The sequence below is a fragment of the Talpa europaea genome, assembly GCF_964194135.1.
Source record: "Talpa europaea genome assembly, chromosome: 4".
Classification (NCBI taxonomy): domain Eukaryota; kingdom Metazoa; phylum Chordata; class Mammalia; order Eulipotyphla; family Talpidae; genus Talpa; species Talpa europaea.
In genome coordinates this window covers 111,004,773-111,019,010 of record NC_140070.1, presented here as the reverse complement: position 1 = coordinate 111,019,010, position 14,238 = coordinate 111,004,773, and the positions used below count along the sequence as shown (strand labels likewise).

At 35.6% G+C, this 14,238-nt stretch overlaps 1 protein-coding gene across 4 annotated transcripts in view; it reads left to right on the top strand.

Moving 5' to 3' along the window:
- IL1RAP (interleukin 1 receptor accessory protein) overlaps positions 1 to 13,813 on the top strand; it is a gene marked incomplete at both ends in the record, with an annotated part of 82,657 nt that extends 68,844 nt beyond the window's left edge. For 2 of the 4 annotated variants that reach the window (XM_084231723.1, XM_084231722.1), the window contains one exon: positions 13,095 to 13,813. In XM_084231723.1, coding sequence (XP_084087849.1) covers positions 13,095 to 13,813 — 719 coding nt within the window. Of the gene's footprint in view, positions 1 to 1,462; positions 1,831 to 13,094 lie in introns of those variants that run through there. The other 2 variants (XM_084231725.1, XM_084231724.1) reach the window with 1 other exon arrangement.
- Between the last annotated feature and the right edge of the window lie 425 nt (positions 13,814 to 14,238).

The window sequence follows — 14,238 nt, the reverse complement described above, 5'->3', positions numbered from 1 at the left end:
ATAGACTAAAAATTTTATTTTCATTTTGAATTAGCTGAATTTCTTATTTTATCATTCCCCCCAAAATGCATCATGCTTATGTTCTACAGTAGGTGTCACCTTCAGTATAATTTTGCCAGGAAATGATTACTTGATTATAAAATTAGAGGGACCATGTCACTATTTCAAGAATATATTCTAAATCATTTATTCAGCCATGTATTCATTTCAAGTCTTTCAAAAATATTTATTTACTGTATGAAAAGGTAATGAAGATATACAGTATAACAGTGTAAGACCCTCAAATAGGGGTTGATAGTTCCTTGAAGAATTCAAGTTCTGCATAATAGTCTTGCATCTTGATTTTGATTTATTCTTGTGATCTTTTGCATTTTTCCTGTTGTTCTTAATCTATCTCTGGATCTATTTCTATGCTTATAAGTGGTCAGCCCCCAGCAATGCTGCTTGATGTAGACCATTACTTATTTCTGCATTCTCCTCCAGGCTAAACGTGCTAATTTAATTGCAAGTCTTTCCCCACTGCCTCTGTACCTGCAAAGATTCAGGGGCAAAATGACTGTTTATGGGAGTATGGAAAGCCATGAAATAGCTTTTCACAACACAAGTGTATTCCCTGGTGTTGGCTCCTATCTGAACCCCAGGTAAAGGATTATACAGTCCTTGATAAGCAACCTGGTGTAGATGGATTAGCCCTAAGAATTTAGTGACAGGAACTAATCAGAATCCTTGACAACAGAATAAAATTATGCTGCATTTCTGTTTTCCCTGCTTTTTCTTCTTCTTTTCTGACTTGAAGAAAGCATTTGTCTGTTAGTGAAGGCAGACACATCTGCTAGCAGCTGCTGAGACACATGGCTTCATAGTAATGATAAGAGTTTAAGGAGAAAGATCCATGGACTAATTTCGGGTCCCGAGCAGATACAGAATAGAAAGCTGAGCTGCGAATGTGATGCCAGCCAAAGTGTCAGTCAGTTGGCTAGGATTTTTTAAGTTCCTATGCCAGTGACAGTGATGCCAATCTGAGTCAGGAGATATCTTGGCAACAGAGAGGGACTTGAATGTATAATTTTTGAATGTCCACTGGCACTAAAGTTGATACATGGGTGTATTTGAGGAGAAATGACCTGATTTGACTGAGCCACAACATGCAACATGGTTGAAAAATTGATTTCCAGACAACCTATTTCTCATGTCCCAAATAATGCTTTTGAAGACCAAGGTTGCAGAAGTACATTTTGACTTCATGCCTGTTTGGCATTCATTTTGGGGGAGACTACTTGCATGTGGCCTTCCTTCTCCCTGAGGAGAGTGGTATCAGGTGAAGGCAGTGATTGGGTCTAAGTAAAAGTTTCTTAGTTAAATTTCTTAGTAAAAGTTTCACCCCTCAGTCCCCTACACTCGAGCCCCATGCCTTGGGGAGGTTCCTGGCCAACACTAATCCCCACGGTGTTTTCTTTCCCAGTTGTCACAGATGAGACCTTGAGCTTCATTCAGAAAAGCAGACGCCTCCTGGTTGTCCTAAGCCCCAACTACGTACTCCAGGGAACCCAAGCCCTCCTGGAGCTCAAGGCTGGCCTAGAAAATATGGCCTCTCGGGGCAACATCAACGTCATTTTAGTACAGTACAAAGCTGTGAAGGAGACGAAGGTGAAAGAGCTGAAGAGGGCTAAGACGGTGCTCACGGTCATTAAATGGAAAGGGGAGAAATCCAAGTATCCGCAGGGCAGGTTCTGGAAGCAGCTGCAGGTGGCCATGCCAGTGAAGAAAAGTTCCAGGTGGTCTAGAAGTGGCGAGCAGGGTCTCTCCTATTCATCTTTGAAAAATGTATGAGAGGGACCATGGAAGGGGTAAAACAAACCAAGGGTACTCCAGAAGGGAAGAGCGGCCCCTTTTTTTGTTCCCAAATTATTGCATCATGGACAGAAAAATATTCCTTTAAAGCCTCCTCATAGGGATAAATTCAGGTGACTGCACCTGGCCGTTAAGCCTCCTCAGTCAAGACTAAGGTTGAGAATGATAGTGCCGCCACTCTGTCACCAGCTTTTCATGTCCCTATGTTCTTTGCAGGCAAAGACTTAGCTGATGTGAATTTCCCCTTATGTATCCTCTACCTTGTTCCTACATCTCCATTCTCTCTTCATTTGTTTTTAATCTCTTTATTACTGAGTTTGCTGTTGATTAAAAGACCCCTTAAAGTTAAGTTTTTTGTTAACAGGATCATTATAAGTTTCCAAGTATGGTTTTCTTTTGCCTTTTATTTTTACTCATCTAGAATCTAAATTTATTTTAGTTGAAAAGAATGATCTCTTTTGCTCGGCCTGCTTACAAAGCACCATCCCAGCAAGTCTGACACTCGTTTAGGATGACGCAAAACAGTATAACTGGAATTGATCCTTGTAATTGGTTTAAAGGACTTGCCTTTATTTTCTCTTTATTATAACCCCTGTGTCCTCTCTCTCAGGTAATCGATGATAAATTTGTCAACTTGAAAAAGATGTCATAATTTCTTATTACAGTAAATTCTTGCATATCCATAGGTCAACCCATATTTATTCTGTCTCCATGTCTACTGTACAGTGTATATCAGTAATTGATTTTGCAACTGGCTCCACACTTAGTTCAGTCTGATAGGATCTTTTACTAATGGTGCTAATAGAGAATGAAATAACAGCAAAATGCTTTTAGGGTGGTTTCTGGCTTGTGAGAAGAGCACAGAACAGGATGTTTGGCAATTTGTCTTTTAATTTCAGTCATGCTAATGTGACTATTAGGAAAGTGATTTCTCTTCACTTGTTTCTACCTCCTCATTGTAAAGTGTGGAAGTTAGATTCAGTGACCTTGAGAGTTGCTTTTAGCATTAATAGTCTAAAAAAATTAACCGGATGCCCAGTATTTTCCATACTTTATTCACTGATACAGTTTCCTCACTACAAACAAGTCAGTCTGAAAAGTCATTGTCAATAAATCTTGTTTTAGTTTGTTTTAATTAAACTTTACTCTTCTTAAAAGTTGGAAAAGTGAAAACTAAGTCCAGAGTTTACAGAGTGGTGAATATGTTACATACAGATTAATATATATGTGTGTGTGTGTATGTATATATACACACATAGTTAAACATGTGAATTCTACTATAGATGTATACATACATACATATATACACACGGATTATATATGTGTGTATATCTATATCTTTATATCTATATATGCTTATGGCTTCAAATAACTATTGTCATAATATTATCAACCACTGGAACTCTTGTCCAGTTTTTACTATAATGCTTTTGTCTCAGTGTTGTCTGTACATTTGATATTATTCATTATTCATTCATTCACAGCTCACAAAGAAGTAGTTGTTTGGTCTTGCCTTCCCAAAATTAGTTTCAGTAACTTGCTACTGCTACTATAGTTGATCTGGATACAGTGAAACCTGTTGTGCACAGAGCTGTCATGGTCACTGCTGAATGGTAGCTAGTCCTCTGGCATTAACTAATCGCCTACTGTGTTTTCAAGCACACACACTTAGAAACTAAACTGTGTTAATCTCAGTGCTCAAGTCATGGAGAGATAAATCTCAGTCTGGGCTGTTAAGTAATAAGGGAAAGGAGAATAATATGCTTATACATGAAACTGGTATCCTATAAAACCCCTTATCTTAGTGGTGTGTTTATAAGCAATTCTAAAGCTATCGCCTATATTTAAGTGGCTTTCATCAGTATTAAAATGCACAATAAATCAGTTCTTGATGGAGGAGTTATTTATTATTTAAAATTGAAAACAAATTTTTATGATTCTTAACTGTAGAATTATGGTATGGAGTCACTCTTAGACCTATATTTTGGCCTTATTAATTTTTTTTTTAATACTTTCCTATTAACCCTTCACTCACCAGAACAGAGGAGAATTGACTCCAGAAAAACTTTGAATATCAACTCTTGCATGAGCTTTATGTAAATGAGGGACAGTCCCTTCTCAAGGGGCCATTCTCTTGCCAATGCTGCAGTTTTTTCGCACTTTTGAAGTACATATTTTTTCCCAAATGTTGTTGGGTGCCCCTAGAAATTTGTTGATTTTTTTCTTTTTCTTTTTCTTTTTTTTTTTTTTGGATACACGATTTTATCCATTTATTAAGTAGTGATCATTTTTTTTAAATAATAAATTTTATTTTTATATTCCCCCATACAGTTGCAAACGCCCCATTCTGACCCCAATCCTTCCCCTCCCGCCCCGTACCCCCCAAAAAGTGTCTCTGGTTCATAGTTTTCTGTTGATTTTGATTTTCACTTTCTTATATTCATTTTCCTGGTCCCTTATTTAAGTTCTCTAGATTCCTGCTATGAGTGAGACCATCCGGTATTTTTCTTTTTCTTTTTGGCTTATTTCGCTGAGCATGATCCCTTCCAGCGCCATCCATGTTGCTGCAAATTGCATGTGTTTATCTTTTTTGAATGCTGAGTAATATTCCATGGTATATATGTACCACATCTTCTTGATCCAGTCATCTATTTTTGGGCATTTGGGTTGTTTCCAAACTTTTCCAAATGCTAAAATCTAAAGCCTCTCAAATATAAATGATATGTTTCATCCTAAGATAATTTTTCCCAAGATTTTTTGTTTATAGCCCAGAAGATGCCCAATATAGAATATTTGAGGAAAATGGAGAAACGATTTATAATTTAGACTGCAAAAAAAAAAAATTGCTCTCTAATATTTTTTTAAAAAATGTTGTTAATGTTAAAAAAATAAACGTAATGGCTTTAGGTCTATGACATAAAGATCTCCTGACAGAGAACCATGATATATAGTCTCTAATTATGCAATCATATACAATTAATTTAATTTTCTTCTGTATTCTAACTTAGATGATGCCCTAGGACTCTTAAATAAGCACTCCATTGTATTGGGAAACAACAGCTTCCCTCCATTTGTTAATTATTCATTTTCTTTCCATAGGTTTTAATATTTTAAGGTTATCTTTTTTATTTTATTCATAAGCTTTTGTATTTTCCATTTGATTTGTAAATTTATTTTAAAATAAACCATTTATTTTCAGCTTTGAATTTTATTTTGTGCATGTGTTTTGTCTTTATTTTTATGTTTGTGTATAAGAACTGCGAATAAAAATTAATAATACACCTATGAAAGAAATGTTATAGGTTACATTAAGTTTCTTTTGTGAGAAAAATTTGATAAAAATGGGAACTTTATCTCAAGATTATTTTCTTTACATGCGAGTAAAGGAGTAAAATATTCCTTAATTAAAATGGATGAATGGATGAGTTCTAGTTATCAGAAGAGTGTGTGTGTGTGTGTGTGTGTCTGTGTGTGAAAGAGAGATGAGAGGGAGAGGAGAAAGATTCTTTTAAAGCTAGTACACAAGCCTATTCCATGGAATTAAGTAGATTACAGGAATCTCTTATCTTTTATAGGTTTTCATGCAATCCTAAGACATTTGCTTTGGCATAAGATCAAGTAATGTCCTGACTTTAGTTTGCAGATGATAATTAGGATCAAAGAGGCATTATTTTTATCATAAATTTCAAGTAAATAAGTAATAACTATTTGGAAATGCATTTTCTTTTGAGTGAATAGTATTAAGTTCATAATAACAGGGAGGCCCTTGCCTTGCTTTTCTTTTTCCAAGAATATTAATTAGGGTCCCATAACTAAACTAGTTAGGTTAGTAAAATTATTCCTACTGAAGAATTTTCCTTTTTTCAAACCAGTCTCCAAAGAATAGACTAAGGATCAATGAATGGAATTTACAAGAAACCATATCTCTATTCATTCAGGTAACAACTTTAATGCAGAGTTGAACAATGATGTATTTAACTTACTTTGGAGATACTAGGTCCCCCAATTTTTAGAGGGTGTGCAAGGAGAGATTTAATGGATTTTACTGAGATTTTTATATGGACTTAATGCATTGGATAAGTGGTGTTAAGTTCAAAGGTGCTTGCTTGCAATGCCGGACATATTAAATAACATTCTCAAACACACTAGTGACTATTTAGCTAAATATTAGTAGTGTTAATATCAGTAGTTTGGACATCAAGGTAATCTGACTATTACAGACCTTGTTAAAACTCAAGATATTTTCTTCAGTCATTTACTAATGGCAATAGGTGTTTGACACAAGTAAATTCACAGCATGACAGGACACATTCAACAACTAGCCTTATTTCTGTTTCTTTGCAAAGAATAAGAAGTATCTTTAGCTGTGGAGTAGGAGATTGTTTCAGTAGTAGTTCTAACATATCTTTTAAAATGAATAAATATAATTTTAAAAATGATACTTTCGTATATGTCCACATATTAATGTGATTCTTTAAAGTTACCATCAATGGTTGATTCAGAGTCAATCAACATTAATAGATACATTATTTTAGGATTGTGTTAAATAGATTTGAATGATAATTTAATCAAATTATTAAATGGTTGTCATGTTAGGCATATGAATTTAGTTATCTATAATTTGTTTAACAACCATACAAGTTTTCTCATATGCATTTTATAAATGTGTGAACTCAGACTTAAATATCTTAAGATAGAAACTGACAAATAGATAAACCAATGTTAGAATTCATATAAATCTTCTAAATTGGATGCTCCCTCACCTTTTGTTAACCACATTTCAAATTTTAAGAAAGAATGGGGGCCTCCCCTGGTGGTGCAGGTGGTTGAGCGCAGTGCTGTGAAGCTGTCCGCAGCTTCTGCAGCGTCGGTTCAATCCCGGCCAGCCCACGAGGGTCCCACAAAGCATGGCAGACCTCTCCTGTTGCACCTGCTGCTCCCCTCAGCAGTGTATTTCAGTCAGTCTGCCTGTTCTGTTCCCCACTCTGTCTCTGGTGAATCCTCTCACCCTCCCGCTCATCTGGCCTGTACCCCAGTTCTTGTATAAAATAAATAAATAAATCTTAAAAAAAAAGAAAGAATGGAAGGGGAGAAGAAAGATAATTACTACTCACTGATACACCAATAACCAGACTAAATAATGAAATTATCGGCCTAGTTTTCTTCAAGGTAAATTCAGGGAGATTATGACTTTTAAAGGCAGGGTTATTCTGGAGTTTTGATTAGTTTCAGACCAGAAATATGCCCTAAAAACAAGATTAATAAAGTGCAAGAAAACTGGTCTTACCATTCTATAGCCACACCTCAATACCTTGGGGCTAAGTAGAACAATAAAATTTATTATTTCCTCACCAAGTAGCCTTCATATCCTAAAAAAGTTTTGAAAATATGAAAGATATTAAAATATGCCATAAAGTGGACAGCTATCTTTAAAATACTATGTGAAGACCAAAGGCATAGACCAACCTCCATTCAAGAAGCATTTTCTCCACTGCTTATTTAATTTCGGGAATACCACTATTCACATCTATTTCTTTAGCATTACCCATTGTCAAATGCAAACCTTACATTTTCAGAGTGAGTACCAATACATTTTTTTTACAAAAGGAAAATGAAAAAGTCACAGACTCTAAAGACAATTTTCTATAGAATACCTAAGAGACTGTTTTATGTTACTGTTAGCTGTTTTAGACAACATGTTTTTCTAAAGTGATTATTTTGAAGTTAAACACAAATGAAAAATTTGAATACAGAGTCCTTTTGTTTTTCTTTATAGTTCCTAATTTTATTGAGCATATAATGATATAGTTAAGGTTTACTTAGCATTCTAATATTTTATTTGATTTGGGGGGGGTTACATTGCTCACAGCACTGTTATAGTGTAGGGGTATAGGTTCACTACTGTTCAGATGTATGTTACCACCAACATCCATCACAAAGAACAAATAAACCCCCACCATAGTCCATTGTGTCCACTTTTCACTTTGTTCCTATTTGCCACTTTCTTTCAATTTCTAAGTGTTTTCTTGGTTTAGACTTGTCTGTTCCTTTATTTTCTTTATATTTCACTTGAATGAAGACATCTAGTATTGGCCTTTCACCTTCAGACTTTTTTTGCTTACCATAATTTCCTCCGGTTCTATCATATTACCATAAGTGGCAAGGTTTCATCTTTTTTATGGCTGACTAGTATTCCATTGCATACATACCAAATCTTAATCTAATCATTTGTCTGGACAATTAGATTGTTTCCAAAACATATTTATTATAAATAGTGCTACAATGAACATAGGAGAGCATTTATCCCTTTTGAAAGAATGTTTTTGACAGCTTAGCAAGTCAAAAACAAGGAGTGAAATTGCTAGATAGCAAGGAGTAAAATTGCTAGATCATATGGTATATCTATTTTTTTATATTTTGAGACATTCCATACTATTTTCCTTAGGGGATGGACTGTTATTCATTCCCACAGTGTAGGGGGGGTAACTTTTTCTCCACACCCTCACAAACATTTGTTATTTCTGGTATTTTATTGATATGGGGCATTCTCACTAGAGTGAGGTGGTATGTCATGTGGTTTTGATTTGCATTTCCTTGATTCTAAATGATGTTGAACATTTTTTCATATGCCTGTAGGTCATTTGTAGTCTTCTTTGAAAAAGTGTCTGCTTAGCAATTTTCCCATTTTTTGATAGGGTTCTTTGCTTTCTTTTTATTAAGTTAGTGATTTCCTTGTAGATCTTGGACATTAACTGCTTAAGAGCTATATAATGTGCAAATATTTTCTCCTTTTCAGAGGGTGTTTTTTGTTGTTTTAATGCTAGTTTCTCTCACTGTGCAGAAGCTCTTTTGTTTGATGTAGTTGCATTTGTTGATTTTTGCTTTTATTTTCCTTGCTTTTGGAATATCATCCCAAAGCATACCTGAAGCCGGTGTTGAGGAGTGTTTTGTCTGTTTTCGTCTATATATTTTATAGATCCCAGCCTTCCATCCAATCTTTAGTACATTTTGAATTTGTGTTTATGTTGTGAGAGAGTGGTCTAGTTTCATTTCTCTGCATATGGGTGACCAGTTTCCCCACTACCATTTGTTGAAGAGACTTTCCTTTCTCTATTGTATACTCTTGGTTCCTTTGTTTTACATTAACTGTCCATATAAATGTGGGCTTATTTTTTGGCAATCAGTTATATTCCATTGGTCTGTATCTCTATTTTATGGTAATACTACATTGTTTTGCTTAGCTTTGAAGTCTGGGCATTTATCTCCATCCCTCTAGTTTTTTTTTTGTTTGTTTGTTTTTTGTTTTTTGTTTTGTTTTGTTTTGGTAAGGACTGCTTTGAATATTTAGGATCTTTTGTGATTGTAAATTTCAGTAATGAATGCTCAGTTTCCTGAAGAATTCCACTGAAACTTTGATAGGTATTGAATCTTTATATTGTTTTGGGTGTGGTAGAAATTTTAGTAATGTTAATTTTTCCAAGACACAAATAAGATAGATATTTCCATATCTCAATATTTTATATTTCTTTTAATAATGTCTTACAGTTTTTTATTGTACAGGTATTTCATCTTTGTTAAGTTTATTCCTAGGTACTTAATTTTAAAATTTTCAATTGCAAATTGGATTCTTTTCTTGATTTCTTTCTTTTCTGAGTTGTTTGAATAGAAGAGCATAACAGTTTCTGTATGTGGATTTTGTTATCTACAAATTTGCTGTATTTACTATTTCTAATAGTTTTTTTATTGGATTCTTTAGGTTTTTCCATGTTAATTATCATGTTCTCTGCAAATAGTGATAGTTTTACTTATTTTCCAATTGGGATTTCTTTTATATCTTTCACTTTCCTAATTAATTGCTTTAGATCGAACTTTCTAATACTATGTTGGACATTCTTATCTTGTACCTGATCTCAGAGGAAACCTTTCAGTTTTTCACCACTGTGTGTGCTGTTAGCTATAGATTTGGCAAGAAAGCCTTTATTATGTCAAGGCATGTTCCTATCCCCATTTTATGAGAAGGTTTTTTTTTTTTTAAAATCATAAATAGATGTTGAATTGGCAACTAGATCATGATTTATGATCCTTTTAATGTATTATTGAATTCAGTTTGCTAAAATTTTTTGAGGATTTTTACATCTATGCTGTTTATCAAGTATATTGGTCTGTACTTTTCTTTTTATGTGATGTTTGGTCTGCGTTTAGTATCAGTGTGATATTGACCCAATAAAATGTAATTGAAAGCATTCACTCTTCTCAATTGTTGGAAGAATTTGAGAATGATAGGTGTTAATTCATATTTGAATACTTCAAACTGACTAGTGAAAAAAATCTGGCCCTTAACTTTTGTGTTTTGGAAAATTTTCAACTTTCTTGATTTTATTTGGTTTGTTCAGTTTTTCTATTTCTCCCTGACTTCAGTCTTGGAAGGTTGTATGCTTCTAAGAATGTATCTATTTCAGTAAGGCAGTTTATAGGCATAAATATGGTCATAGTAGTTTCATGATCCTCTATTTCTGAGCTCTTCATTGTGTCTTTTTCTATTTAATTTCTGATTCTATTTGTTAGAGTTTTCTGTCTTTTTCTTTTAGTGATCCTTGTTAGAGGTTTGTCTTTGTTGTTTGTTTTTTCTAAGAATTGGCCTTTGGTTTCCTTGATCTTTTAAACTTTTTATTTCTATTTATTTACAGTCTAATTTTTATTATTTACCTATTTTTGCTAGCTTTTTGTTGTTTGTTCTTTATTTCTAGACCAGAGTAAATGCAGGTTGTAAGATTAAATTATTTATTTGAGATATTTCTTGTTTCTTGATATGGACCTGCATTTCCATATACTCTTAGTATTGCTTTTTTTTTTAAAAGAGTTATTTATTTATTTGTTTGTTTGTTTTATTTGTTTATTTATACAAGCACTGGGTACAGTCAGAAGCGCGGGAGGGTGAGAGAATTCACCAGAGCCAGAGCAGGGAGCAGAGCAAGCAGAAGGACCGAAGTACACTGCTGAGGGGAGCAGCGGGCGCTGCAGGAGAGGTCTGCGCGCCTCTTAGTATTGCTTTTGATGCATCCCATAGGTTCTGATAGCTCCTATCATTTTTTTACTGTTTCCAGGTATTTTTGAAATTTTCATTTAATATCCTCATTAGCCTAGTAGTCACTCAGTAGCACACTGTTCTCCATATATTTGAGGTTTACCTACAGGCAGTTCTGTAGATGTAGTTTTTTTATTGACCACTGATGGCTTCTGTTAGTTGCAGTTGCTGAGTAGGCAGTGTTGGGGAGGACACTGTATTAGTCCCAAAGCTGATGTGAATTTGCTCATGGGGGTACTGGCTCATGTCTGATACCCCTCAAACAAAATGAAAGCTTATGCCAAACCTGGATGTGCAAACCTGGACTCATCAGTCTTTGCACTATCTGTCTACTTCAAGAGGTCAGTGCCCGTTCTGAGTGGTGGTTGAGGGGGAGGACAGTCTAGATCTCCTTCACTGTTCTTTTCCTCACTGAGAACCCTCCCTGTGGGACTCACCTAGCTATTCTTATGGATTTTCCTCCTTTGAAGGGTGTGCTTCTCCACGTCTTTTCTATTTTTCCTGCTCCTGGTTGTCCTGACTGCCCAGCTCTCTATGTTCACTACACTAACCATAGCCTCTAGGCATCCTTGCCACATACCTTATTTCCAGTGAATTGTGAATCTTCCCCATGATCACTTCGGTGCAGAAGGTGCTGATTTCTGATGTCTAAGGGTGTTTCAGTCTTAATCTGTGCTAAAGGATTCTCTCAGTGTAGTGTCTATCTGATTAACTATTAAATGTTCTTATATGCAGCAGTCCTTTTTATTGAAAAACAAAAAGGTTATCTCATACTTATCATAAGACAGTAGACTTCGTACTCTCCCACCCTCAGGTTTATGAAAGGCAGTTAATAAAAATCTATGTAGGACTAAGTGAGGATAAAGGTGCTACCACCAACCCTCATATGTGCAAACACACATACACAAGCTTTGAAGATATGTGAATATTTAGATTTATCTTTTAAGGTCAAATTAAAAATTTTCCAAAATACTGCCACCTTGATAAAACCAGACAAAAGTTCTAATAAAAGTGTGGGCACGTGTTTCTTCCAATTTTCCTTCAAATTCATGTTAAATTCACTAATTAGAAAGAACTAATCTGGTAAGTAGCAGAGCTCTTCATTCCCTTTCAATTTCATAATGATCAAATTCACTGCAAACCTTTCTGCTTGTATTAACAGACTGAAAAGTTTTTCTGTCACTCTGTCATTGGCCATTAAGTGTAGGTATTCAACATCACTGTCTGTGGTATCTGTTTTCAAGGTTGTCAATGGTTGTGATCTATACATTTGAAATTTCCTTCCTTAAGAAAATAACTTTGTGTAAGCCTCTAAAATCATAGTAAGTCAAGGACTGCATTTATCTTAAGTACTTTTCATTGGAATCTGTTCAAACCTACGTTAGTGGCTATTAAAATTGAAAGCTTTGCCAGAAGTCTTAATTAATTAACTGATTCTTGCCCATTGTCATTGCTGTTGCCCCTTAAGTTGATTTTGATCAGTTCTTCACAGATGCACACACACACACACACACAAAAGAAAATTTTGAATGACAACAAAGTCAATAATATCATCTGTTGTCTCATTTTTTTTTTTGCTTCAAGTGATATAACTTGTAAATCTTAAGAGGCAATAATACTGTATTCCTCTTTATTGATCAGACTATATCTGTAGCACTGTATTCAGTCCTGATCTGAATGTTACTCTTAAGAGATACTAGTATAAACTGAATATTATTCAGAGGAACATGATGAAAGTACTATGTCACATGGGGAATTAGATAAAATTCTAATTTAGTCTACAGATGAGAAGAAAATACAGTGCTATCACAATAGTTGTGAAATATTTCAAGAATTTGAAGACAACACATAAAAAACCAAAAGATAAATTGGTAAGGAAGAATGTTTCAAAACACAAAAAGAAATTAATTACAAACAAAGCTGAAGTTATCTACATTTAGAGGGGATCAATTCCTCATTTTTGAAGGTAGCAGATGCTTGGTAACCACTAGTAAAAGTGGAGTCAATGAGATTTCCCAGCTAGGTATATTGTTTAGCACTGAGATCCTATGTTCTCAAGTGTTTATTCATCGCCTGTCCTTTTTTAACAAGGACTATGAGGAAATGTATCTTATATAAGTTTTCACTACGCATTGTCCTATTTTTCATTTCCCTATAGATACAGTGGAAGCAGTTTTTGACTTCATTCAGAGAAGCCGAAGGATGATTGTTGTCCTGAGCCCAGACTATGTGACAGAGAAGAGCATCAGCATGCTGGAGTTTAAACTGGGTGTCATGTGCCAAAACTCTATTGCCACCAAGCTCATTGTGGTTGAGTATCGTCCCCTTGAGCACCCACACCCAGGCATCCTGCAGCTGAAGGAGTCTGTATCTTTTGTGAGCTGGAAGGGAGAAAAGTCAAAGCATTCTGGCTCTAAATTCTGGAAGGCCTTGCGGTTGGCTCTTCCCCTAAGAAGTCTGAGTGCCAGCTCTGGCTGGAATGAGAGCTGCTCTTCCCAGTCCGACATCAGTCTGGACCACGTTCAAAGGAGGAGAAGCCGTCTGAAAGAACCCCCAGAACTCCAGAGCACAGGGAGGGCTTCAGGTGCCTCTCCAGCCCCAGGCATGATGTCCAAGCACAGAGGGAAGCCCTCTGCAGCCTGTCGCTGCTGTGTCACCTACTGTGAAGGAGAGAGTCACCTTAGGAGCAAGAGTCGGGCAGAGATTCATAGCCAGCCCCAGTGGGAGACACACCTCTGTAAGCCTGTTCCCCAAGAGTCAGAAACTCAATGGATACAAAATGGCACCAGATTGGAACCCCCTGCTCCCCAGATCTCAGCCCTTGCTCTTCACCATTTCACGGATTTATCCAATAACAATGACTTTTATATCCTATAATTCCTTGTATGGTGGGTGGTGGCTGAAATCTCTACCAGCCCTCTTTGTGTCATGAACCTATGGGAATGATTGACATTTTTTATCATCTAATGAACTATCAGATTTTGTCCCCTTTATTGATTTTTGAAAACTATTTATTTCTAGGAGACAAAGACCTGAAGGACCTGAATCCAGAAATATTGCCTCTAATGGCCTCAGAAGAGCACACTCTTCTTGGGTCCTAGAAGGTCAGTATTTGAAAGTTGCCTAAAGTCCAATCCTCTGTTTTATCCGCTGGTTTAAGATTGAACAAATGATCTGAATGTGTTTCCTTTGAGTTAGTTGATCATCCTTATGCTCTGAGTCATTCAGGTGTACTTCAGCTGTGACACTTACAGGGTATGTATATCCCAAGGGAATGATATGGAAAGGATATGGTTCTGGTA